Source organism: Emys orbicularis, chromosome 5, assembly GCF_028017835.1.
Source record: "Emys orbicularis isolate rEmyOrb1 chromosome 5, rEmyOrb1.hap1, whole genome shotgun sequence".
In the NCBI taxonomy this organism is placed as follows: Eukaryota; Metazoa; Chordata; order Testudines; family Emydidae; genus Emys; species Emys orbicularis.
Window position 1 is genome coordinate 58,749,954 of NC_088687.1, and position 24,356 is coordinate 58,774,309.

General features: G+C 40.8%; 1 protein-coding gene across 1 annotated transcript; it reads left to right on the forward strand.

Annotated features, from left to right (window-relative positions):
• Window positions 1–299: 299 nt before the first annotated feature.
• TMEM184C (transmembrane protein 184C) lies at window positions 300–20,440 on the forward strand. The gene is made up of 10 exons (XM_065405710.1): window positions 300–416; window positions 4,706–4,836; window positions 4,935–4,971; window positions 7,833–8,038; window positions 13,390–13,464; window positions 15,914–16,007; window positions 16,867–16,979; window positions 17,774–17,873; window positions 19,531–19,702; window positions 20,145–20,440. Exons 1-10 carry the CDS (start codon window positions 300–302, stop codon window positions 20,438–20,440), a joined length of 1,341 nt encoding a protein of 446 aa, XP_065261782.1.
• Window positions 20,441–24,356: the final 3,916 nt, after the last annotated feature.

The window sequence follows — 24,356 nt, forward strand, 5'->3', positions numbered from 1 at the left end:
CAGCCAATCAGCGCTGGACTGCGGCGTGGTTGAGCCAGGAGCCGGAAGTGTGGTTAGGCGTAGGGGCGGAAGTGGTGCTAGGGGTTGCTTGGAGCCGAGACCCTGACTGAGGAGGCGGGGCAGGTCCGGGCTGCGTCCCGCCGGGGGCGGTGAGATGGGCCGGCCGCCCGGCGAGTCCCGGCCGGTGGTGTCCCCGCCGCTCGCGCGCTCCAGGCCGGCTCCCAGCACCTGAGCCCGCCGCGCCGGAGCCGTGGGTGGTGGAGACAGGGAGGCGCCGCGCCCCGCTCTCTGTCGGGACCATGCCGTGCACCTGCGGCAACTGGCGGAGGTGGATCCGGCCACTGGTCGTTGTTCTTTACGTTGTGGGGCTGCTGGTGGCGGTTCCCTTGTGCGTGTGGGAGCTGCAGAAGCTGGAGGTAAGCGGCCCCCGCTGCCTCCCTCCCTCCCCGCGGAGAACCGAGGGGCTGGGGTGCGCGCGTGCGTGGCCTGGCTGGGCGAGAGTGACAGCACCACGGCGTGGCTCCGGGCACGACATAAACAAACAAGGCTGTAGCCTTAGCGTGGGCTCGCCTGGTTTGTACACACGCCGATGGGTTTCCCCGTTTGCTAGGCTGGCCTCAGCACAGAGCCCTGGGCTTTGAAAACAAAATTAACGTTCACACCTTCAACTGCCATGAGTAAAACTGCGTGTATAATCCTATCACTTTCCTGTCCACAGGGGCACACGCTGTGCATCTTGGCAACAGTTCTCCTATTTCAGTCTTGCATTTGGTCCAGCGATGAATCTAATGTCTTGCTCAAAACAATTGAGGCTCATTTCCTCTTATTTACTCCTTGTAGTTAAACCTAATGTTACCTTCATAAATACAAAATCTTATTTATAAACCCTGTCTGCAGATTTATAGTTTGTGATGTCATAAAAAGAAAGTGACATCAGAAAAGTTAATTGAAAGTTCCCAATGTAAGGCCTATTAACTATGAAGTCCAGCTCTTTCAGAAGTCTTATTTTTTTCTACCTAGTGCTAGTATCCACATATGAAAGGACACAGACTCAAAATCTGCTAAGTAAAAAAAATAATTAAAGTTACTACCTTCTCTTGAGGCTATGCCAATTTTTGTGGATTTAGAGATAACACAAACAGTAGCACATGAATGACTGAATGGAAACTGTGAAAACTAACTGTATTCAAGTGCTGATAAAAGCACAAAGTAAACAATGGAAGAAAATATTTTTCTCTGTTCTCCTTCAGGATCAATAGTCTTAGGTATTTTAACAATAGTGAATTAAACATTCAGGCATAAGTGATTAAGTTGACTGTTTCCCTTTAAAAGTGATGTCATTTGCCACTCAAGCTTGGATGGGAGTCTGTCAATGCAACATGCTGAACAAGTTTCAAAGCTTTTTATATGAGTTTAATAGTCTAATCAAATAAATATTTAAAAAGTCAACTTTTTTTAAATAAAAGAAAACAGGTTTGAAACCTGTCTATGACATGAATTTAGTATGCATTAGGCTCACGTGGTGGGGTGTGTGTGTATATATATATATATATATATATAAAAATAACCCTTCATTTAAACTAGAAATCCACTTTAATAAAGACTGATGTCTGTTGAAGCCAAAGAAGAGGCAGCCTGCTGTGAGCCTGTGGGGCAGCCAGACTCCCTCCTGGGAGCTGCCAGCAGAGCTGGGAGACCAGGGCTTCTCCCCTCTTCGTTCCTTGCCGGAGCTGAAGGAAGCCACCTTGGGCTTCTCAACCCTGGGGAGGGGGGTCCAGCTGCATTGGCTTCTTGGCCCCTCTACCCTGTTCCCTCTTTTTGAAATTGACAAGGCTGTTCGACTCCCAGCAGAGGGAATGGGCGCCTGGGCTTCTCACCCTGGCTCCCAACTGGGAGCGGAGTCCAAAGCCGCCGGGGCTTCTTGTTCCCAGCTAGGAGCCAGGGGTAGCGGGGAGCCACAAGGGCTTCTTGCCCCTGACTCCGAGCTGGGAGTGGGGTCCATTTTGGCTCCCAGCCCAGAGCAGGGTTCAGCTGGGCTCTAGCTGCCCAGCTTCCTTGTCAATTTCACAGCTCCTGCCATGAAATTGACAAGAGAACCAACAGCTGCTGTAAAGGGAGGCAGTCTACACAGACACTGTCCTCCTAACTACACAGACATAAGCCTTACGCCTCTCATGGAGGTGGAGTTATGTTGGTGTTGGTGGGAGGAAGGCTGTAATATAGACACTGACATAATTAGGTCAACATAAGCTGTCTTATGTTGACCTAACTGTAGTGTAGACCGGTCCTAAGTGAGTAAAAGACAAGTAATCTGTTTTTTTTCCTCCACTTTCACTGCCTGCTGTTTATGCTGTGTGAGTGAGAGAAAATAAGTTCTCATAATTTCTACCTTATGTTTGTTTTCCACATCATGAAATGAGAGCAAGTTGCATTTCTATATTCCTTTTTGCATTTTAAATTTGACCATTCTGTGTTCACATGTAAAAGCTTATCTCAGAAATGTTATCTTCCTCTCTATATAGTCCCTGGGACTTCATTGTCTCATCCCACCATGCTTCTTAAGCACACCTCACCTTGCTCGACTTAAGCCTCAGCTTTATACCATTGCACTGGACAGTAACTTCAAACCTTCAACACCTGCTAACTAACCCTACACAACCTTTATGGTATTGAGGCTGTTCTATTCAATATATATACATCCTGTGGCTATTATTATTGAAACAATAATTAGAAGTACAATAAAAATTTAGCATTGAGCTTACAGTGACCACCTGATTTGAAGTTGTTCTCTTTGATCTCAAGGGATAGGAATTTTCAAAATGGAGAGGGGTAACTGGTGGTGTTCCCCAAGGGTCAGTCCTAGGACCAATCCTATTCAACTTATTCATAAATGATCTGGAGAAAGGGGTAAACAGTGAGGTGGCAAAGTTTGCAGATGATACTAAACTGCTCAAGATAGTTAAGACCAAAGCAGACTGTGAAGAACTTCAAAAAGATCTCACAAAACTAAGTGATTGGGCAACAAAATGGCAAATGAAATTTAATGTGGATAAATGTAAAGTAATGCACATTGGTAAAAATAACCCCAACTATACATACAATATGATGGGGGCTAATTTAGCTACAGCTAATCAGGAAAGAGATCTTGGAGTCATCGTGGATAGTTCTCTGAAGGCGTCCACGCAGTGTGCAGCAGCAGTCAAAAAAGCAAACAGGATGTTAGGAATCATTAAAAAAGAGAGAGAATAAAACGGAGAATATCTTATTGCCCTTATATAAATCCATGGTACACCCACATATTGAAACCTGCGTACAGATGTGGTCTCCTCATCTCAAAAAAGATACACTGGCATTAGAAAAGGTTCAGAAAAGGGCAACTAAAATGATTAGGGGTTTGGAACGGGTCCCATATGAGGAGAGATTAAAGAGGAGACTAAGGGGGGATATGATAGTTTATATAAAATCATGAGTGGTGTGGAGAAAGTGAATAAGGAAAAGTTATTTACTTGTTCCCATAATATAAGAACTAGGGACCACCAAATGAAATTAATGGGCAGCAGGTTTAAAACAAATAAAAGGAAGTTCTTCACACAGCGCACAGTCAACCTGTGGAACTCCTTGCCTGAGGAGGTTGTGAAGGCCTATAACAGGGTTTAAAAGAGAACTAGATAAATTCATGGAGGTTAAGTCCATTAATGGCTATTAGCCACGATGGGTAAGGAATGGTGTCCCTAGCCTCTGTCAGAGGGTGGAGATGGATGGCAGGAGAGAGATCACTTGATCATTACCTGTTAGGTTCACTCCCTCTGGGACACCTGGCATTGGTCACTGTCGGTTGATAGGATACTGGGCTAGATGGACCTTTGGTCTGACCCAGTATGGCCATTCTTATTCTATACTCATTCATTAAGTATGGTTGTTAGACAACACTCCAAATCTTTAATGTAATTTATCTCAGTTGAGTACTGTGCTCTTTTAATTGATTCCTTAAAGTGACATTATGTCATAAATTAAATATAATAATATTGTTATTTAGTTGTAGTTCCTTGTTGAACATACACTTGCTTTGTGGTATTGTTTCCTCTGATTTTAATTAATTTTTATGCTAATTTTTATTTTTTGATAGTTTTAGAATCTATTTTTAATATTTTTATATAATCAATTATTGTATCATTAATTTACCTTTTACATTGTGTAATACATTTACTTTCTCTATTAGTTGCAATCATATTTCCCATATTCATTTTAATTTCCTTCCATTATTAATTTTATTAACAACTTTAATTTATTATAAAGTTGTTTCTTTTCGTTGGTTGGCATCTCCTACTGTATGAGAAGAAGAACCAAAGGGAACTTAATGTGGGATCACTCGCTGGATTAGTCTCATAACTGAACAACTATCAATATTTCTATCTTTGGTTTTGTTTCTCCCATGTATCAATATAGATGCTTTGATTTTAATTTGGCAATTCTTATTTCCTGATGCGCAACACTTTTAAACACTTAAACACACCAGTTTCACTCTCACGGATGTTTGCTGAATTCCCACTCTTACGCTTTATTTTATATGTTCAGTGCATAATCCTGTTGTATCATTTAAAAAACCCATACTTCAAAAACTGATTAAAATGGTAGTGATACAGGTACAGTAAATTAACATTACATTTTTTGTATTTGTGCTGTTCTTCCTTCTCTTCCTTCTAAGGTTGGAATTCATACCAAGGCATGGTTTATTGCTGGAATTTTTCTACTGATGACTATACCAATTTCTCTCTGGGATATATTGCAACACTTAGTTCATTATACTCAACCTGAATTACAGAAACCAATAATAAGGTAACACTTTACATATTCTTTGCTGCTAATATTAAATTTCATTCCTGGTGATGAAAATACTTGCAATAATCTCAGATGTTCTTTTGTCATCAATACAGGATTCTATGGATGGTGCCGATTTACAGTTTAGACAGCGTAAGTGTATTCTTTCCAGTTTGGAATTCACTGAACTATTGTATTTTGCTTGCTCTGGGGGAAATGGAAACCAGTGTAATACTTCACAGAAACAATGCTAATGTGAAATCATTGCTATAAACCTGATAGTTTTTCAAATGGCCTCTGCACATTCCTACTTGTGGGGTGTGCCAACAATGCAGCTCTGGTGATGGAACCTAGCAGTGACTGTTGGAGAACTCTCATGCACCCTCCTAGCCTTCCCCTCACTGTTCCTGAACTTTCTGAGGGCAAGATTGTAAAAGGGGAGTGGCGCTCTGTCCTCCTCGGTTCTTTTCAACTGCAGTACCAGACGGACCAGGAACCTCTCTAGCTTCGTCAGAGATTCTGTGCCTTAGTTATATTTATTAATAAGTCAGGATTCATAATTTTTGATAGGATTTTTGTTTTTATTTATAAATATATTTCTTTTAAGCTTTATTAGTTCCTGCACCTTGATATGAGTTCACAGATCCAAAGGAGATAGAAGGCCTGATTCAAGAGGGGAGCTTCTTGTCATGCTGTATTCCCCAATCTGGACACACACATGAGGTGTCTGGCATGCTTGGAGGAAAAATAGTATCTTTTGCAACATGCAATCTACAGCACCTTCACTCCAAGAGCTCGCAAAGAGTGCTAAATCAGTCCCCAAATCTTGCTGGTCTAGGACGCTCTAGCAGCCTAACCTGGTTCCAGATACTCATAATTTGTGAATACTATAAGGCTTTCATTGGCTCCTTTCCCCTTGGAGAATAAAAAGAGCAGCCTAAGATCCCACTGAAAGTACTGTTCTCCATTCCTGGAAGAAAACAAAACCATCAGTACCAAAGGATCCTAAGCCATCCGACCATGATATTGGACACAGCGGAACCCCACGTGTCAGCCTCTGTTAGTAGAGGCTATCTTCATGAGTGCACTCCTTTGGTTCCCCATAAGTATATTGCACAATACACCGTTTCTGTTAGCAGAGCCAAGCAACGTTCCAAATCCCTTTCAGATACTACAGGGTCACAATAGCTATTCTAGATCCATCCTGGTAGTACATTGTGTTACAGTCAAAGGACTTAATTCTTCCATTTCTTAATCTCTTTTCAAGAGAGGAATGTAGAGTGACCAAGCAAAGGAGCTAGCTGACCAAGGAGGGAGGGAACAGCAATAGAGGCTAGCTGGGACGTTCTGTGAAGAGAAATAGCATGAGAAGGAGTGGCAGAGGATAATTACTGTAGATTTTTGCCTTGAAAAAATCACAAATATGATGTCCTCACTGAAGAATTGTGTTCTTGTCAAGTTTCTTCAGTGTTTTTGATCCACAAAAAAATTAGACTTGGGGTTTTTTGAATGAGAAATTATGTCTCTTCCCCCTCTTTAACTGAAGGGGATTTTGCTCAGACTTCTACAAAAAATGTGCCTTTGGGTAGAGACCAAGTTTAGAAAACTTCAGCCCAAACATGAATATTTCAGACAGCTTATATCTGCAAAGAGCAGGAAGGCAGAACCTAATGGAAGTTATTAGTTATTTAAACCAATACTGTTATAGCTCATGGTTGTTACATGACTTGTCTGCTACAAATATGTCTCAGCTGTGTAAAAGGTAGTGGGTATCTTTAGAAATGTGACTAGCATATTTTAAAACTTATACCCACGTTATGGATGGTCTAACTGAAGCACAGAGGCTGGCAGCCAAGTGGGTGGCAAAATTGGGAATAAACCCCAAATAAGTACATAAGTATGGCTCCTTTTAAGATACAGTTGCATAATTTCTAGTCTAATCCTCTGTCTTTGGTTGCTTATAAATTTCTGAAACTTTGTCTTGGAGTAAGATTTCTTATTTACATTAAACGTCTTTATTGTGGAGTTACGGGGTATCTGTGTGAAACATACTTTTCACATTAAAAACTTGCAACTTATTTTAAGAGCTCCAACCCTTAAATGGGGGAGTAGACAGTTGAAATTTTCATGGAAATAGCCATCACTGCAAAGTGCTTGGATATATTAGGGAAAATTGTTTTTTTGACAGAGCTATGAACCTCTGAAAACTGAACTTCATTCATATACTAAAAAATGCTACTGGTCTATAGCACTTCCTAAAACAGTGAAGGTAGGCTGCACTAGAATGCATACATACAGCTTCTAAGTCCTCTAGTACTGCAGAACAATTGGGACTCCTTTCCAGATGTTTGGGGGAATGTCATACCTGGCAAAAGAGAGCCTGCTACTGCTTACTGTTGGGCAATGAGAAAAAGAATGGGAGTCAGGATGTCACAAGGTCTGTTTCAGACTCTCACTGGTTGGCCTTAATTCTCTGCACTTCATAATCTGTTTTAGCTTTTTTGAAAAAGAAGGATGCTTTTGTGATTAAATTGCTGGACTGGGACTCAGATATGGGTTCAGTTCAATGTTCTAACTCTTCCCCTGTGTGACCTTAGGCAAGCTATTTAATCTGTGTAGTAAGTAATCTGTGCCTCCGTTTCTCATATGTAAAATGGCAATAATGCTATTTCTCACAAAGCCCATGGGAGAATAAATCAATATTGTGGGACTCTCAGACCAGATGTCCGCTAGACAGGAAATTCTAAGCTCTGACTGAGGTATTAGGCAACAACGGTAGGGTATTGTCTAGCCAAATAGTGCCAGTTTATGGAATGAAAAAGTGCAACTTTAACTCCCTCCCTTGTATAATACACAGTTTTCAATTACTTTGACATACTGTTGCTTATATACTTTTTGGGTATGCCAGGGATACGGTCCATAAAAGTAATTTATATGAAAAGTATTCAGTCTATACTTGGATTCATTTGTTTTACTTGAATGCAACTTTTTAATGTCTCCATGTTTTCTTATAGTGGATAGCTTTGAAATATCCCAACATTGCAATATATGTGGATACCTGTAGAGAATGCTATGAAGCATACGTCATCTACAATTTTATGGTATTCCTTTCAAATTATTTAACCAACCGGTATCCAAATCTGGTATTAATCATAGAAGCCAAAGATCAGCAGAGACATCTACCTCCCCTTTGTTGTTGTCCATCATGGGCTATGGGAGAGTAAGTACATTATAGTATTTTTATATTAATAATATCTTCAACGGTTAATACTGTGTACTTTGATACAGAAGATACTGTTGCTCATATTTAGTACTATAGTTGCTGCTACCTAGCTAAGTCAATTTACAATGTGCACACAGTACAAAGGGTTTGGTTTACCACTTCTGAGCTGGTTGTGGAAAGTCTTTTCAATTAGCTGTAAACATTACAGAATTAGATGTTTTTAGATGATAACTAATTAACTTATATTATACTGAAAGAGACTTCCTTATTTTCCAAAAATAGGTATGAAAGCAACATTCATCATGGAGAACAGGTGCTTCTCTTGAATTTGCCTCTTTTTGGGGCACACTATTTTCCAGCAGTACCCTAGAGCAGGGGCCAAATCCTGTTACTGTAGACTTACTCATGCAGTGTAGCTTCATTGACTTCACTTCAACAACTAATGTGAGTAAGATGAGCAGGATTTGGCCCACTAACTGATGTTTCTGGTTGCTTCATCTGATGAATAATATGCCCTCTTTCTCCTGTTTGATATTTTGATAAAGCTGAAATATCATGAGTTTTTCAGAATGACTTTGTTTTATGACTAAGCAAATGTTTTGACATCGGTAGTGACTGTATCCTATAACACATCTGAAATAGAACTCTATTGTGCTGTGTAATAGTCAGGTTTTTTGTGGCTGAAGGAAAGGAAGCATTGAATATTTCTTTCTATATGTCAATGTTCTGTAGGGTGAAATAAAACCATCTGCCAGTCTATATTCCATAGTGCAGTGGTTCTCAATCAGAGGTACGTGTACCCCTTGGGATAATCTGAAGTCTTCCGGGGGGTACATCAACACATCTAGATATTTGCCTAGTTTTACAACAAGCTACATAAAAAGCACTAGAGAAGTCAGTACAAACCAAAATTTCATAGACAGTGATTTGTTTATACTGATTTGTTTACTATACATGAAATGTAAGTACAGTATTTATATTCCAATTGATTTATTTTATAATTATATGGTAAAAATGAGAAAGTAAGCAATTTTTCAGTAATAGTGTGCTGTGATACTTTTGTATTTTTATGTCTGATGTTACAAGTTTTTTAAGTGAGGTGAAACTTGGGGTACACAAGACAAAATCAGACTCCTGAAAGGGGTATGGCAGTCTGGAAAGATTGAGAGCTACTGCCATTGTGTAATGTATGATGTCATCACAGAGACTTGGTGGGATAAATCTCATGATTGGAATATTGGTGTAGAGAGGTATAGCTTTTTTCAGAAAAGACAGGCAGGGTAAAATGAGAGGAGGTATTGGATTATACATCAAGGATATGTAGCACTCCCTCTCCACCCGGTTACCTTCTTTAATGCCAATCTGCTTACAGGTGTTGATGGACAGGTTTGGGTTCTTCTGGATCCCACCACCCACTTAGCAGGGTGTCTCTTTATTTTTTCCTATGAATTTATTTGGCAGTGCCTCCACCCCCATCACTCCTTCCTGGCAGGGTCACCAGGGCAGCTTGTGAGGAAAATTCTAACCACTGGGTAATCCCCACTTACTTGCCAGATAGTTGGAGACTTCCAAGAAATAACACCAATATACAATATATTCAACACAATAATTATATTAAACAGGAGACAAATGTAACATAACAGGGTAAAACACTATTTTTAGGGTCACCGGTGCCCACGCTGATAATACCCGTGACTTTCCCCTATCACGTGACCTGATGTAGCAAATATAAGATTAGTGTCCCATTGGTACACGTACTTTTTTGGGGCCCTTGATGATCTATGACCACAAAATTCTTCTCTGCTGTGGTTTAGCAGTGTGGCTTACTGGGTTCAGTACAGCCCAAAAGACTCACAAGTAGGAGGAGGTGTAAGTCCCTCCACAGGTTTAATATGCAGCTGGTTATAAAATCCCCAAACCCTTACTCCCTGTCTTGAGGACACAGTTCAGGGAGTAGGGGGGTCCCCAAAATAAATTCCCTGACTGACTAAAAGATGGTGCACTCTCAAACTCCATGAATGATCCTCAGGTTCAGAGATGACTCTGAACTCCTCAGTCACTGCAGAGGGGCTGATCTCTGCTGGCAGGAATCAGGCTGCTTTGGTCCCAGGATTTCCCCTTACCACAAAGGGGTGCAGGGCTCAAGGTGCAGATTACACAACTGTACTAAAATCCAAACTGTAGTCTCCTAGCCCAGCGTCCAGACACACACACAGCAGGCAGCAGCCCTGAACTAGCAGACAAAGCAGAGCTGACCACGTGGTGACTGGTCTCACTTAGGGAGCTGGAGGGCTAACTCAGCCTGGCTGGGGGAGTTTCCCAGCAAAACTGTACAAACTGGGAATCATCAGTGGAGAAGGAAAAACCCTGCTGAGGGATCTTGCTGTCAGGTCCCTAGAGGCCAGCTCTCAGGAGGAACCCTGCATGCAGGCCTGGGACTCGCCAGCTCCCCACACAGCCAGTCCTGCCCTTGCCCTGGCTGGCTCCAGACTGACTCAAAAATGGCTTCTCCCCTTTCCTGAGCTACCTATTGGTTGCTGGGCAGACTCTGAGTCTGCCTTGGCTCTCCCTCCCTACCAGGGACAATGTGCCTCTCTCTCAGCTGCCAGCAGACAGAGCCCCAGGAATCCAGGTAATCTCCTTGGAGGTTACAGATATGTACATTTGTTCTGAGATCCAGAGGGAGGTGGGAGGTAGACCAGTTGAGAGTCTCTGGGTAAAGATAAAAGGGGTTAAAAAATAGGGTGACATCATAGTACAGGTCTACTATAGATCACCACTCAGGAAGAGGAGGTGGATGAGGCATTTCTAGAACAAATAACAGAAATATCCAAAACATTAGGACCCGATAGTAATGGGGGACTCTAACGACCCAGACATCCATTGAAAAAATAATAGGGCAAAATGCAAAATTTCTAATAAGTTCTTGGAATGTATTGGGGACAATTTTTTGTTCCAGAAAGTGGCGGAGGTAACTAGGGGGACAGCCATTTTAGGCTTGATTCTGATACAATAGGGAAGAATTGGTAGTAAATCTGAAGGTGTGGGACACAATTTGGATGAAAGTTATCATGAAAATGAAGGCGTGAGAGCTGCAGAATAAAGATAATGGACTTAAAAAAGCAGACTTTAACAAACTCAGATAAGATCCCTTGGGAAGAAAATCTAAGGGAAAAGTTGTTCAGCAGACTTGGCAGTTCCAAAAGGAGACAGTATTAAAGGCAAAATTGCAAACTATCCTGATGTGAAGGAAAGGTAGGAATACTAGTAAGAGGCCAAAATGGCTCCATTAGGATCTGAAAAATCAAAAAGGAATTCTAAAAGAAGTGGAAACCTGGACAGATTGCTAAGGAGGAGTACAAAAGTATAGCACAAGCATGTCAGAACAAAATCAGGCTAAAACACAAAAAGCAAGGGACATAAAAGGCAATAAAAAGTTCTTTAAATTCATTAGGAGTAAGAGAAACACAAAGGAAAGTGTCGGTCCTCTGCTTAGCAGGGAAGGAGAGCTCATAACTGATGGCATGAAGACAGCTAAGGTCTTTAATGCCTCTTGCTTCAGTCTTCACTAAAAAGGTTAATTGGTGACCACTCAACACAATTAATTTTAATGACAAGGGGGAAGGAATATGAATCAAAATAGAGAAAGAACAGGTTAAAGAATATTTAGATACATTAGAATGTATTCAGGTCGTCTGGGCCTGATGAAATTCATCTGATGGTACTTTAAGGAAATAGCTGAAGCGATCTCAGAACCTGTAGCAATTATCTTTGAGAGTTCCTTGAGGATGAGTGAGGTCCCAAAAGACTAGAGAAAGGAAAACATAGTACCTATCTTCATCTAGGGAATCGTAGACCAGTCAGTCTAACTACGATATCTGGAAAGATACTGGAACAAATTATTAATCACTTTGTAAGCACTTAGAAGATAATAGGGTTATAAGGAGTAGCCAGCATGGATTTGTCAAGAACAAATCATGCCAAAGCAACCTAATTTCCTTCTTTAAGAGGATTACTGGCCTAGTGGATGGGGGAAAAGTAGTAGATGTAATATATCTTCATTTTTTAGTAAGGCTTTTAATACAGTTCCACATGGTATTCTCATAATCAAACTATGGGAATGTGGTCTAGATGAAATTACTCTTAAGGTGAGTGTACAGCTGATACAAAGACCATACTTAAAGAGTAGCTATCAATGGTTTGCTGTCAAACTGGGGGCAGGAATTTAGTGGGATTCCACAGGGGTCAGTCCTGGGTCTGGTACTAGTCAATATTTTCATTAATGACTGGGATAGTGGACTGGAGAGTAAGTTTATAAAATTTGCAGATGACACCAAGCTGGGAGTGTTGCCCATCCCTTTGGAGGAATAGAATTCAAAATGACTTTGACAAATTTGGAAAATTGGTCTGAAATCAACAAGATGAAATTCAAAGTACTTCGAAGTGCAAAGTACTTCATTTCAGAAGGAAAAATTCAAATGCACATCTACAAAAGAGAAAAAAATTGGCTATGTGCTAGTACTGCTGAAAAGGATATATGGGTTATAGTGGATCACAAATTGAATGATTAACAAATCATTGAAAAACTAATAATATTCTGGGGTGTATTAAGAGGAGTGCTGTTTAAAAGGTATGGGAGGTAATTGTCCCACTCGACTGGGTACTAGTAAGGACACAGCTGAAGTACTCTGTCGAGATCTGAGCACCACACTTCAGGAAAGATGTGGACAAATTGAAGAGAGTCCAGAGGAGAGCAACAAAAATGATAAAAGGTTTAGAAAACCTGACCTATAAGGAGACGGTTAAAAAGCTGAATATGGTTAGTTTTGAGAAAAGAAGACTGGGGGTGGGGAGAGGTGCCTGATAAATTTTGAAATATGTTAAGGGCTGTTATAAAGAAGATAATGATCAATTGTTCTCTATGTCCATTGAAGGTATACAAGAAGTGATGGGTTTAGTCTGGAGCAAGAGAGATATAGGTTAGATATTAGGAAAAACTAGTTAAGCTCTGGTATAGGCTTCCAAGGAATCTTGTGGAATCCCCATCATTGGAAGTTTTTTAAAAACAGGTTGGACAAACACCTGTCAGGGATGGTTTACTTGGGCCTGTCACCGTGCAGGGGGCTGGACTGGATAATTTCTCAATGTCCTTTCCAGCCCTACATTTCCATGATTCTATGAATTGTTGCATAATGGTTGTATGATATTTGAGCTAATTACTGAAACATTCTGGAAGTAGATTAGCTTGAAGTAAAGTTTGAATTTAGTGAAAACACTAAGGACAGGGATTTTTCATGAGTTGATTTTTCTTACGTTTCTTAAGTGATTAATTCTGTGTTTGTTTGCAGAGTTTTATTATTTAGATGTAAACTAGGCGTGCTGCAGTACACTGTTGTCAGACCACTTACCACCATTATTGCTCTGTAAGTATGCTCATAAAGAATTTATCTTGTCTTTAGGATATAATCTTTGAGCTACACTGGAAATGACTCTTTACACAGTTGGTTTTTATATTTGAATTGATGGAATCTAAAAGCATAACTTTTCTGTTTTGCTCTGTTGTAAGTGGAGCTGAAGCTGACTTAACTATATCAACCTGTGACTTCTTTGTGACCTCTGCTCACCATTTTCTGAGATCAGGTAATGAGTATTTAACTTCTGATACAGAAAGAAGAAAAATATAAAATCCCCTATAAAAATGCTAAATTGAAAAGTCTTAGGATGGGCCGGCTTCCCCTTGCTTTTTTGACAAATGAGTATTTCTCAATCAGATTACATGTTAGTCGTTGAAGGTGGGTTAAACTATGCATGCAAGCAATTTGACTGTGCCCCCTCCTGGAAATCTGAAATAATTTTAAATCCTAAACTTGGTGATAAAAGAATGTCACCTGTAAAAACTGAGTTAAATTTGAAGTTACTGTAATTACTATTAGTGTTGCATAATTTCCAAATATTTGTGTCCTTTGTGAATTGTAGCATAGACCTTATTTAAACCAGCTGTACAGTAACTCCTCACTTAACATTGTCCCGGTTAATGTTGTTTCGTTGTTACGTTGCTGATCTATTAGGGAACAAGATTGTTTAAAGTTGCGTAATGCTCCCTTATAACGTCCTTAGGCAGCTGCCTGCTTTGTCCACTGCTTGCAGGATTCTCTGGAAGAGCAGCCTCTCCTTGAGGGGATTAGAACCGGGGGGGCTGGCAACCCCCCCCAATCAGCTCCCCTAAATTCCCTGTAAAGTATGTGGCTTGGCAGCTGCCCAGCAGCAGTTCAGGTGGCCCTCCCCGCACTGCACTGCCGTGCTGCTCTGGCCCTGCCCTCTGCCTTGGAGCTGCTCCCGAGAGCTTCCTGGGGGGAGAGGGGTGCTGATATCAGGATGTCCCCCTGCTCCTGCCCTCCTGCTCCGTACCATATCCCCTCTCCACAAAGCAGAGGAGGGGGACAGGGCTCAGGGACAGAAGGGAGGGAGCTAGCTGGAAACTGTTGCTTCCTGTCTGAACTGGCTGATCTGCTTAAAAGGGCAATGTACTTGAAGTGGCATCAGCGTGCTTAACGGGACAATGCACGTCTCTCTCTGACTCATGCATGCACTCCCCAGCACTTTGGAAAGTCAGCGCCTGTGCAGCCGTGCATGTGCTGTCAGGAGGAGGGAGTGGTGCGCTCCAGCTGGATAGCATAGGCTCCTCCTCATGTTAAGTTTTTGCAGAGAAGTGTTTGCAGCTACTGCCCTGCATCTATTGTTTCCTCCCTCCTGCCTCAGTCCATGCTGCCTTGTAGAGTGTGAGGCTACATTAACAACAGCGTATTAACCCTTGAGGGCTCAGCCGAGTGCTAGTTCATCATTTAGCAGCAAGGTATTCCCTGGGAAATATTCCACCCTCTTATTCCACCACCAAGCTTCACAATCATTCATTGCTGTGTACAATATTAAACTGTTTAAAACTTATACTGTATATGTATATAATGTCTTTTGTCTGGTGAAAAACATTTCTCTGGAACCTAACCCCGCTATTTACATTATTCTTATGGGGAAATTGGATTCGCTTAACATCGTTTCGCATAAAGTTGCATTTTTCAGGAACATAACTACATCGTTAAGTGAGGAGTTACTGTATGTATGTGGACAGTTAAAATGTGTCAATGTCAGGTTTCACATGGTAACAAATGGGATCTCTTTCTATATAGTTGAATCCATTGCAGGTGGTAAACATGTATTTCAGTTCAGGCTTCCTGTAATAGGGCTCAAAAGAATTTACTATATACCTGAGGTAGATATGAAATATATAGTTGAGACAGTGGCCAGGTGAAAAGCCGAGCTCCACCAATTTGTTGCTGCTAGGAAAAAGGAGAATGTTGAGATTTTCTTTTAGCTGTTGTCCTTGGAGCTTGGTAAGGGAGCTTGGGAAGCCTCAGTCTTTTCAATAAGTGTTTTACCAATTTAGCTCTTCTTATGCTTGGCAAAAATATGAGCAGCATCAGACAATTCTTCTTTAGTTTAAAGTTGGTTCATATTTGCAAGGTTACCTTCACAACCATAATGGCTAGAAGTTTAATTTCTTTAAATGGAAACAAATTCTGCAAAAGAAAATCGCTGGCTTAAGCTCCTGTTGCTTACCAGAAAAAACTTGAATGAGTGGGGTTTTTTTCCAGATCTGAAGGCACAGTTCCTTTTCCATTGTAGAAGTACTACCGTAAACTTTGCCATGTTATGTAAATTTTTGGAAGTTGTAATTTCTTCCATTCTTGTACAGGCTCTCAGCACTGGTGAGCATAGGTTTTACATTCTGACAGCTGATCAATGGGATACTAATTTAGCAGCACTTTTAGAAAAGAGCCTCACTTGTACAATGGTTAATACCAAACTTTCTTCCAGAATCTGTGAGTTGGTTGGTATATATGATGAAGGAAACTTTAGCTTCAAAAATGCTTGGACTTACTTGGTTATCCTTAACAACATGTCACAACTGGTGAGTACCAAGAATGTCTCTTTTTGGTGTTTTGTTCAAATTACGATTTTAAAATATTGTCAGTATCACCTGAAACTTGTTTTGTTTCAAAATACTAATAGTAATTATTAAAATCTTCTCAAAACCATATCTACTAAATCCCCTCTACATGCATAATAGAAGGAAAAAATGTTATTCTCTAGTATTTGATTTCTTCATTATTAGACAGTTCTGTAGAAAATATACAAAATTTGCCTTTGTGGTTAGGTGGAGAGAGAACTAAAAGGCTTAGTGTTTTACTAAGGTAATATATAGCCTCTCACCTCTAGATCACTGATTCAAGTCCAGTTTGTCTGTAATCACTGCAAGTCATGTGCAACTGTTTTCTCCTTGCAGTTTAAGTTAAATAATTTGAACTCATTCCAGTTTTTGGTGAACATCATAAAAAAATGACACATTTGGCATTAATTGACAGCCTTGTTGGCGCTCTCAGCAGAGTCCAACATCTGAATGGGTGTGGCATTTTATCGACATATCAGTAGAGATGGTCTATCCATGTTAGATTTGTACAGGTGATGAAACACAGTGAGCTTTGCATGGTGGCTTCCTGTGCTTTATCTTATTCTGTGGATAGAAGACTTTACTCTTTAGGACTGTCAACGTGACACATTTCTTAAACAAATTTTAAAAAGTGTAGTCTTTAAAATGATAAGCAAAGTAGAAGTTCTTAAATACCCAAAAGAAAAACTCTAATCTATTTAGCTTTTTTCTTGCATAACATATTTTACATAATAAAACAGTTGCTTTAAAATAACTGCTTGCAAAATAAACATAATGATTTAAAAACTGTAAAAAGGTAAGAATTTTTCTTTTCCTCTAGTTTGCGATGTATTGCCTTGTGCTTTTTTATAAAGTACTGCGTGAAGAGCTGAACCCAATCCAGCCAGTTGGCAAGTTTCTTTGCGTGAAGATGGTAGTTTTTGTTTCCTTCTGGTAAGTAAATGTTTAATCAGTATTGCTTGTTCCAGAGCTTATTGCAGTAGAACTGAAAATGTTCAGGTCATTGATGTCAGCCAAGACGGTCAGGGATGCAACCTTATGCTCTAGGTGCCCCTAAACCTCCGATTGCCAGAAACTAGGACTGGGCAACAGGGGATGCATCACTCAATTGCCCTGTTCTGTTCATTCCCTCCAAAGCAACTGGCACTGGCCAGTGTTGGAAGACTGGATACTGGGCTAGATGGACCATTGGTCTGACCCAGTATGGCCGTTCTTATGTTTAAACCACAAAAATCTACCATTGTTGAAATTCAAAGTTATCTTTTAAATTAGTGTAAAGTCTTAACTAGCAAGCTTATTTAAAAGAAATATAAAGTATCTAGGCAAACTTTGTATTGTGGGAGACTTTATTCACCTACAAAACTAGAATTTTTTATTCAAAGCCTTACACACAACTCTGTATGCTAGTCAGCAGATCAGTCTGAGTGCTTGGTCACATAAGGTTAACAAATAACTTGCTCTATTTCTGTTATGAGAGGCAGTGTTCTAGTGTAGAAGCACTGAACCTGGGACTCTGGGAAGCTTGGGGTTTTTGTCCAGACTCTTCCACTGTTCTTTTGTGTGATCCCATGTGAAAATGTACTACTTTGTGCCTGTTTCCTCTGTTCTTTGTCTTATCTGTTTAGATTGTAAGCTGCTTAGGACAGGGACTATTTTGAAATGTGTTTTTACAGTGTCTAGTATAATGGATCCTTTAGGTGCTACTATAATATAAATAATCTTTATAGGCAAGCTGTACTTATTGCACTGCTGGTGAAAATTGGTGTTATTTCCGAAAAACGCACCTGGGAATGGCAAAGTGTGGAAGCTGTGGCCACAGGCCTACAGGTAAGTACACACAGCTGTTGTTTACAGGGAACTGGTAGAGGGGTAAAGAGTATTTCCAAATGAAAGTTACAAACAGGATTGCATGTTCATAGAAACTCATGTTTCCAATGTGAGAAGCCAGATTTCTGTTGCATATCGGATAGTATTATGAGTAAGGCTAAGATTTTGTCACGGATATTTTTAGTAAAAGTCAGACAGGTCACGGGCAGTGTTCCCTCTAATTTTTCCCACACATGTGCGGAATGAATTTTGTTATGTGCACCAATATGGAGGTGATGTGTGACACATTACCTCCATATCGGTGCACATAACAAAATTCATGTGGTGGGGGTGGGGCCGAGGAATTTGGAGTGTGGGAGGGAGCTCAGGGCTGGGTCAGAGGGTTGGGGTACAGGGGTGTGAGGGCTCTGGCTGGGGGTGCAGGCTCTGGGGTGAGACCGGGGCTCAGGGCTGGGTCAGAGGGTTGGGGTGCGGGCTCTGGGGTGGGGCTGAGGACTGTCAAAAAGTGCCAATGCAGTGGAGGAGGAGTTTGTCCGGGGCTACGGCAGGGAGAGAGGATTCCACCCAGCAGCACCTGGGCTGGAGGGGAGAGATGCCTCTCCCTGCTGCGGCAGCTCGGGGGCTGGGGCTGCAGGATAAGGGTTTCCCCGCAGGTCCGGGCCATGGCTGGATTCGGGAAGGGGCACCCTGCGACAGGTCCAGGTCAGGTCGCCCCAGCAGGTTTCGGGGCCAGGGAAGAGGCGCCCTTCCCACAGCTACATCAGGTCCTCGGGCGGGTTCCCTGAGCGCCTGCGTGGCACTAAATAGGCTGTGGCGCAGCCGTGCAGATTACAAGGAACTTAGGTCATGGGCAAAAAAGAAAAATTCACGGAAGCCGTGACCTGTCTGTGACTTGTACTAAAAATATCCTTCACAAAATGGGGATATGTGGGTCCCCATACCACCTGAAGCAGGCAGCTGTGTAAGGGCTAGGACCTGCGTGCAGCAGCTGGGGGTTTTGGGGTACTCCTTTGCCACTCCCGGAGGCTGGGGGTTCCCCCTCTGCCACCCCAGAGGTACCCTGCAGCTTCCTGGCTCCGCGGGCGGTGGGAGACCCTGCAGCTTCCAACCACCACAGGCTGAAGTCATGGAGGTCACTGGAAGTCATGGATTCTGTGACATCCGCGGCCTCCATGACTAAATCACACTGCTTACTCATAATTAAGGCTACAAGTCATCCTGAATGAGTGCTGAAGAACGTTATGCTCAGCACCTTGTCACATGTCATGTGTATTATAGAAATATATCTTAAATAGTCCCAACTTAGATTTTTTTTGCACATAAAATACATACATTTTTAAATACTTCTTCAAAAGATATTCATAACTGAGTGTCTACTTCCAGCAAGTCAGGATATGGGCTTGGATGCCACAAAGTGCCAAATTGGAACAGGCTGTAATAAGCCTAGTTGTCAAAGCAATCTGCCAGACTCATGTGGGCTCTTGAAATGCTGCTGGTGCACAAGGAGCAGCTATCTGTGCCCAAAGCATCAGTTTTTCAGAGCTGAGGGAGTTCCTGCCAGTCTTGCACTGGAAATAGAGATCTAGGAATGCATATTTTGTCATGGTGATGTTCTTGCAGGACTAGATATGAATAAGTGTGTGTCTCCTTGTTGCAGGATTTTATCATCTGTGTGGAGATGTTCTTTGCTGCTATTGCTCATCACTACAGTTTTTCCTATAAACCTTATGTCCAAGAAGCTGAAGAAGGATCATGCTTTGATTCCTTTCTTGCAATGTGGGATATTTCTGATATTAGGGCAGATATATCTGAACAGGTTCGAAATGTTGGTAAGTACTGGGCTGATGCATCAATTTTATAAAATATTTATCTTAAGGTTTTCGATTGCTACCCGTCACTGCAATATCTGAGCACCTTCCACATAAATTTGATAGCAATTGAAGGTTATAGTAGAGTTTTTGGCACTTCTACATTATTGGGATAAAAATTCTGATGGGGTAGGGTTTGTGTGTTTTATTTTGGTTTTTATTACTTTGTTTTGGGGTAAATGTTTTGAGGGGGTGGGAGATAAAGATATGAATATTTAGTGGCATGTTTTCATTCTGATTCACTGAAGTCATTGTTTTTTCCATTACTACTTGTTTGAGACAAAGACCAGTTTCATGTAGCACGCTTACTATTTTGTACTAAATATCTACAAAGCACCTAGCACGCTGTTTGAGCTATAAAAATAATAAATAATAATACTTCTTAATTTGGCACAACTTTTAGGAAGGACAGTTTTGGGCCAACCAAGGAAAATATTTTTTGCTGAGGATCATGAACAAAACGAACATACAAGTTTACTGTCTTCATCTACTCAAGACCCAATTTCTGATGCTGCTTCTATGCCATCTTCACCCATGAGTGGCCACTACCAGGGGTTTGGACACACTGTGACACCTCTGACTACACCTACAACAACCACGATACCTGATGGCATTTATAACACTATTGTTGCAGAAGAGAATGAGGATTACCTTGTTCCAGAGCATAGTACATCTGAGAAGCCTTTGGATAAAAGTTAAACCCCTCTCCACTTGAGTGTGCTAAAGAATCTATTCTGTGCTTTCCTACCATATTGTTTCATGATGACGTATTCCATTGCTCTTGAAGGGGTTGTTAATAGCTGGACAAACTGCAGCATGTCTCACAAACAGGAACAAAGTAAGTGGTTGGAGTCTCAGTTTTGAACACTGAATTTGTTTAAATTCTATAATGGATTTGAGTATATAGTGTATCAGTTGAATATAAAACATGTACGTAGTTTAAATTTCCAGCGCAGATTTTAAGAATCCATTTCTTAAGAGGGATAAAGTATTTAGAAAGCTATATAGTACCTAGCATAAAAAGGGCAGTGCTATACTGAGATTACACTGGTATCTGTTAACCCAGAAGATATATCTGTAAACAAATACTCTATTGCTTTTCAAATGTGTGGGATATAGGTAGAGCTGCTAACTGGGAGACTTGATTTCAGGAATGTAATTTAAGCAACTGAATTGTGGAGACTTCTTATGTTAAATTTACCTCTCCAATGAGGTGGTGACCCTGTAAATTTGGGGATAGTGTGTGGCTGGAGTACTGACTTCTTCACCTTCCCCTATACAAACACACAATTGAAACTGCTTAATTAAGATACCCTCTCTTCCATTACAGAGCACCAATGTCTCTGGGCGTCAGCCAAAGCATCCTTTTAAAAACTAAGTTCTCCGTACAGGCCTAAGTCGTAAGAGACTGAGCCCAGAACCCCAAATTGCCATCCTTAGCGTGGCAGCCCTGAGTTGCTGGGCTGCCTCCTAGAGAGGTATGGTCTGAGCACAGGATTGTGAGCCAGAAATGTATTTTAATCACAAATCTAGGCAAGTAATTTACATTTTGCCTCCATTTTCTCTGTCTTTAAAATGGGAATAACACCTACTTCACATGCATACTTGTAAGAATAATTACTGTTTGCGAAGTGTCAAACAGGAAAAGCATTTCATAAGTTGAAGGAGAAACTGACTTCTGTACTTAGAACTGCAATAAACTTACCCTACTTTGACATGTTTAAGATTTTTAAGAGAAAGGTGTATTTCCCAACAAAATGTGTCTAGTTGTCTATTTATAGATTTTGTTTGTTTGTCGCTATACTGTCATTTTATGCCTCTGCTATAGCCTACGTTCAAATTCAGTAGCAAACTTGTCCTCTCATTGGGAGGGAAAGTAAGATATTCATTAAAGTGGAATCAAGTAGGTAGTGTAATACGGAAGATACTAACATTACAGACTTCAGATCAAGAATAATGGCATTTATATCAGAGTTCTAAGGATTTTTTTTGCAAATCTGACGAAACCAGAGGGGTATTTTTTCTATCCCAACATCAAACTTGCATTTGCATTGCATGCTTGCAATTTGACATTTATATAGAGAAATAAAACTGGAGCAGCGTAGATGCTTTTTAAAGTGGTATCTGCAACATTCCACCAAAAAGTACTTGTAACTAACTTTTTTCCAGCATTGATACCCTTTACAGAACAGATTTTTAATTGTAACTTCTTACTCTTACAGTGAATTCATCTTAAAAGTGCTTTTTTGCAGTACTAGTGTTATGTAAATATTTTGCCTTATTCACTAAGCTGCATATTTTATAGCCGAAGTGGAGTATGTACTTAATGTATTTGAAGTTCTTAGAAAAGAGAGCAAATCCCACTTACAATATGCCGATTCATTACCTTCATTGTAAATAAGCAAATAAAGATTTTATTTAAATGTGTTCATTGTCTATTTTGATTTATTTCTGTAATCTAGTTAAGGAGTCTTGGATGTAAGGGGGAATACCTCCCTCTTTCAAAAAAAGATGTCTTAAATGTAACTAATCCAAACACATGTTCAGCATTTTCAGTGTCTTGGGGCCTGCAGTGGAAAAAGGAATTTTGGCAATAAGATGTCACCTGAATTGAGTTAGTAAACAGAATACCAACCTGCTTATGTACTTTGATTTTATCCATAAGCACCTCCCAGGAGCCTTTTGACGTTAAAACCATATTCAAAAAATACATTCACAGATCCTTTAGCCTGCTCCCATTATGTAGCCAAGATGAAATAACTGGAGTGCTAAAGATCAAAGATTCACTCCCCACAGTTCTAAACCTCATCTTTCTCTACCTAATGGCCTGAAAAAATAGATGGGATTTGTAATCTGTTTTAAGTGTTAACCAATTCAGATTGTTTGGCAGAGGAGCGTATTCCAGAAGTGCATGCCTCTCCAAAGGAATGCCCTTGCGGCAGCCCCCTTCCCTATCCAGTGTGGACTGCAGCTCAAGTGCTTCTGGCAGTTTTCGGCTTTGTCTTCACTACCCGCCGATCCGGCGGGTAGCAATCGGTTTTTCGGGGATCGACTTACCGCGTCTAGTGAAGACGCGGTAAAATCGATCCCTGATCCCTCTGCCGTCGACTCCGGAAATCCACCTCGGCAGGAGGCAGCAGCGGAGTCGGCGGCAGCGCGGCAGCGGTCGACTTTCCCGCGTCCTCACCGCTAGGTAAGCCGACCTAAAATACGCAACTTCAGCTACGGTATTCACGTAGCTGAAGTTGCGTATCTTAGGTCGGAACCCCGCTGCAGTGTAGACCTAGCCTTCTAGCAGCAAAGTTGTTCTTTAGATGAAACAATTGCAAGGGCCTGGCCAGACAGATTGTAGCAAAAGCAATTTTGATCTGTTCATATTTTACTTCACACAGATGTATAGATTATGCAAGGTGCAAAGCAGTGGAGAATGAAGATTTCTGAATTTAACTTCCTGTTTATTTCATTCCTAGGAAGCTGGGAGTGACCTAGGTTTCTCCTTTGTAATTTCCCTGAATTATTACCTTGCTTTTTCCCCTTGTTGAACCTTTTCTGCCCTGGGTTCTAATATATATTATTCTGGATAGCCATCTGTCTTGGATGATTTAGACACAACAAATCCTGCATCTTTAGCAGGGGGTTAGACTAAATGACCCTTGCGGTCCCTTCTAACCCTATGTCTCTATAATTCTATGTTTAGTTATTGTTCCTCCCACCCCTATTTAATTATTTCAACTGGGATGGAAGTTATTTTATGGTGGAGTGACCCTGCCACTTACCTTCCTTCTAAAAATCTGAAACTGATTTTTAAAAAATTTCAGTACCACCCTTGTTCGTCGTCTTGAAAACAATTGCTACAGTAAATTTGATAGCTATTGCTCTAGGATGTCACCTGGATTAGCTGGGTTTTTTTCCTAACAATTCCTTTACTATACTACAAGTAAATGTCCCAGTCTAAGTTGCTGTGCTCCAGTCCCAAGATGTTTAAAAGCTACTGATAAAATTAGATAGGAAATTCCAGATTATAATCCATTCTTTATGGATTGTTCACTGTCCTCTTTTTTCTGGAAGACATTCACAAGAGTTTAACATCAGCTATTTTAAGTCATTCATTTCATCCTCTGATTTATTAAAAGCTACACATTCTTAGTACTTTTCCTTAAACCCCCACCCTGACTATCGTTAACTCATTTTGCAGTCTCTCTCTTCTGAAAACTAAAGATACGATTGTAACTATTACCTCCTGTTCATGTTTCTCAGAGGATTTTCTTTCAGCATCAGGTGTTGTAGTTTCACAGAGAAGCACTCAACTTGCTGACTTCTTCCATTTTATTTTTTCAGAAAAACTTAACACTTCCTCCAATTTATTAATATGCTGAATTCAAGTAGCTCATGGTCACAACCTCCAATCTTCCATCTTTTCCTAATCAGATCCTTTGTATTCATTATGATAATCTGTTCTTTATTTATTTTTTGATAATCTGGAGTCCCTACTTCTGGATCAGAAAACTGTCTTCTGTGTAAGATGAGGAACCTCTTTCATGCCTGTTGAGTTGTATTTGTCACCGTTTGTTAAGGATTACAGATGCTCCCCAATTTACGCAATCGTTCCTTTCTG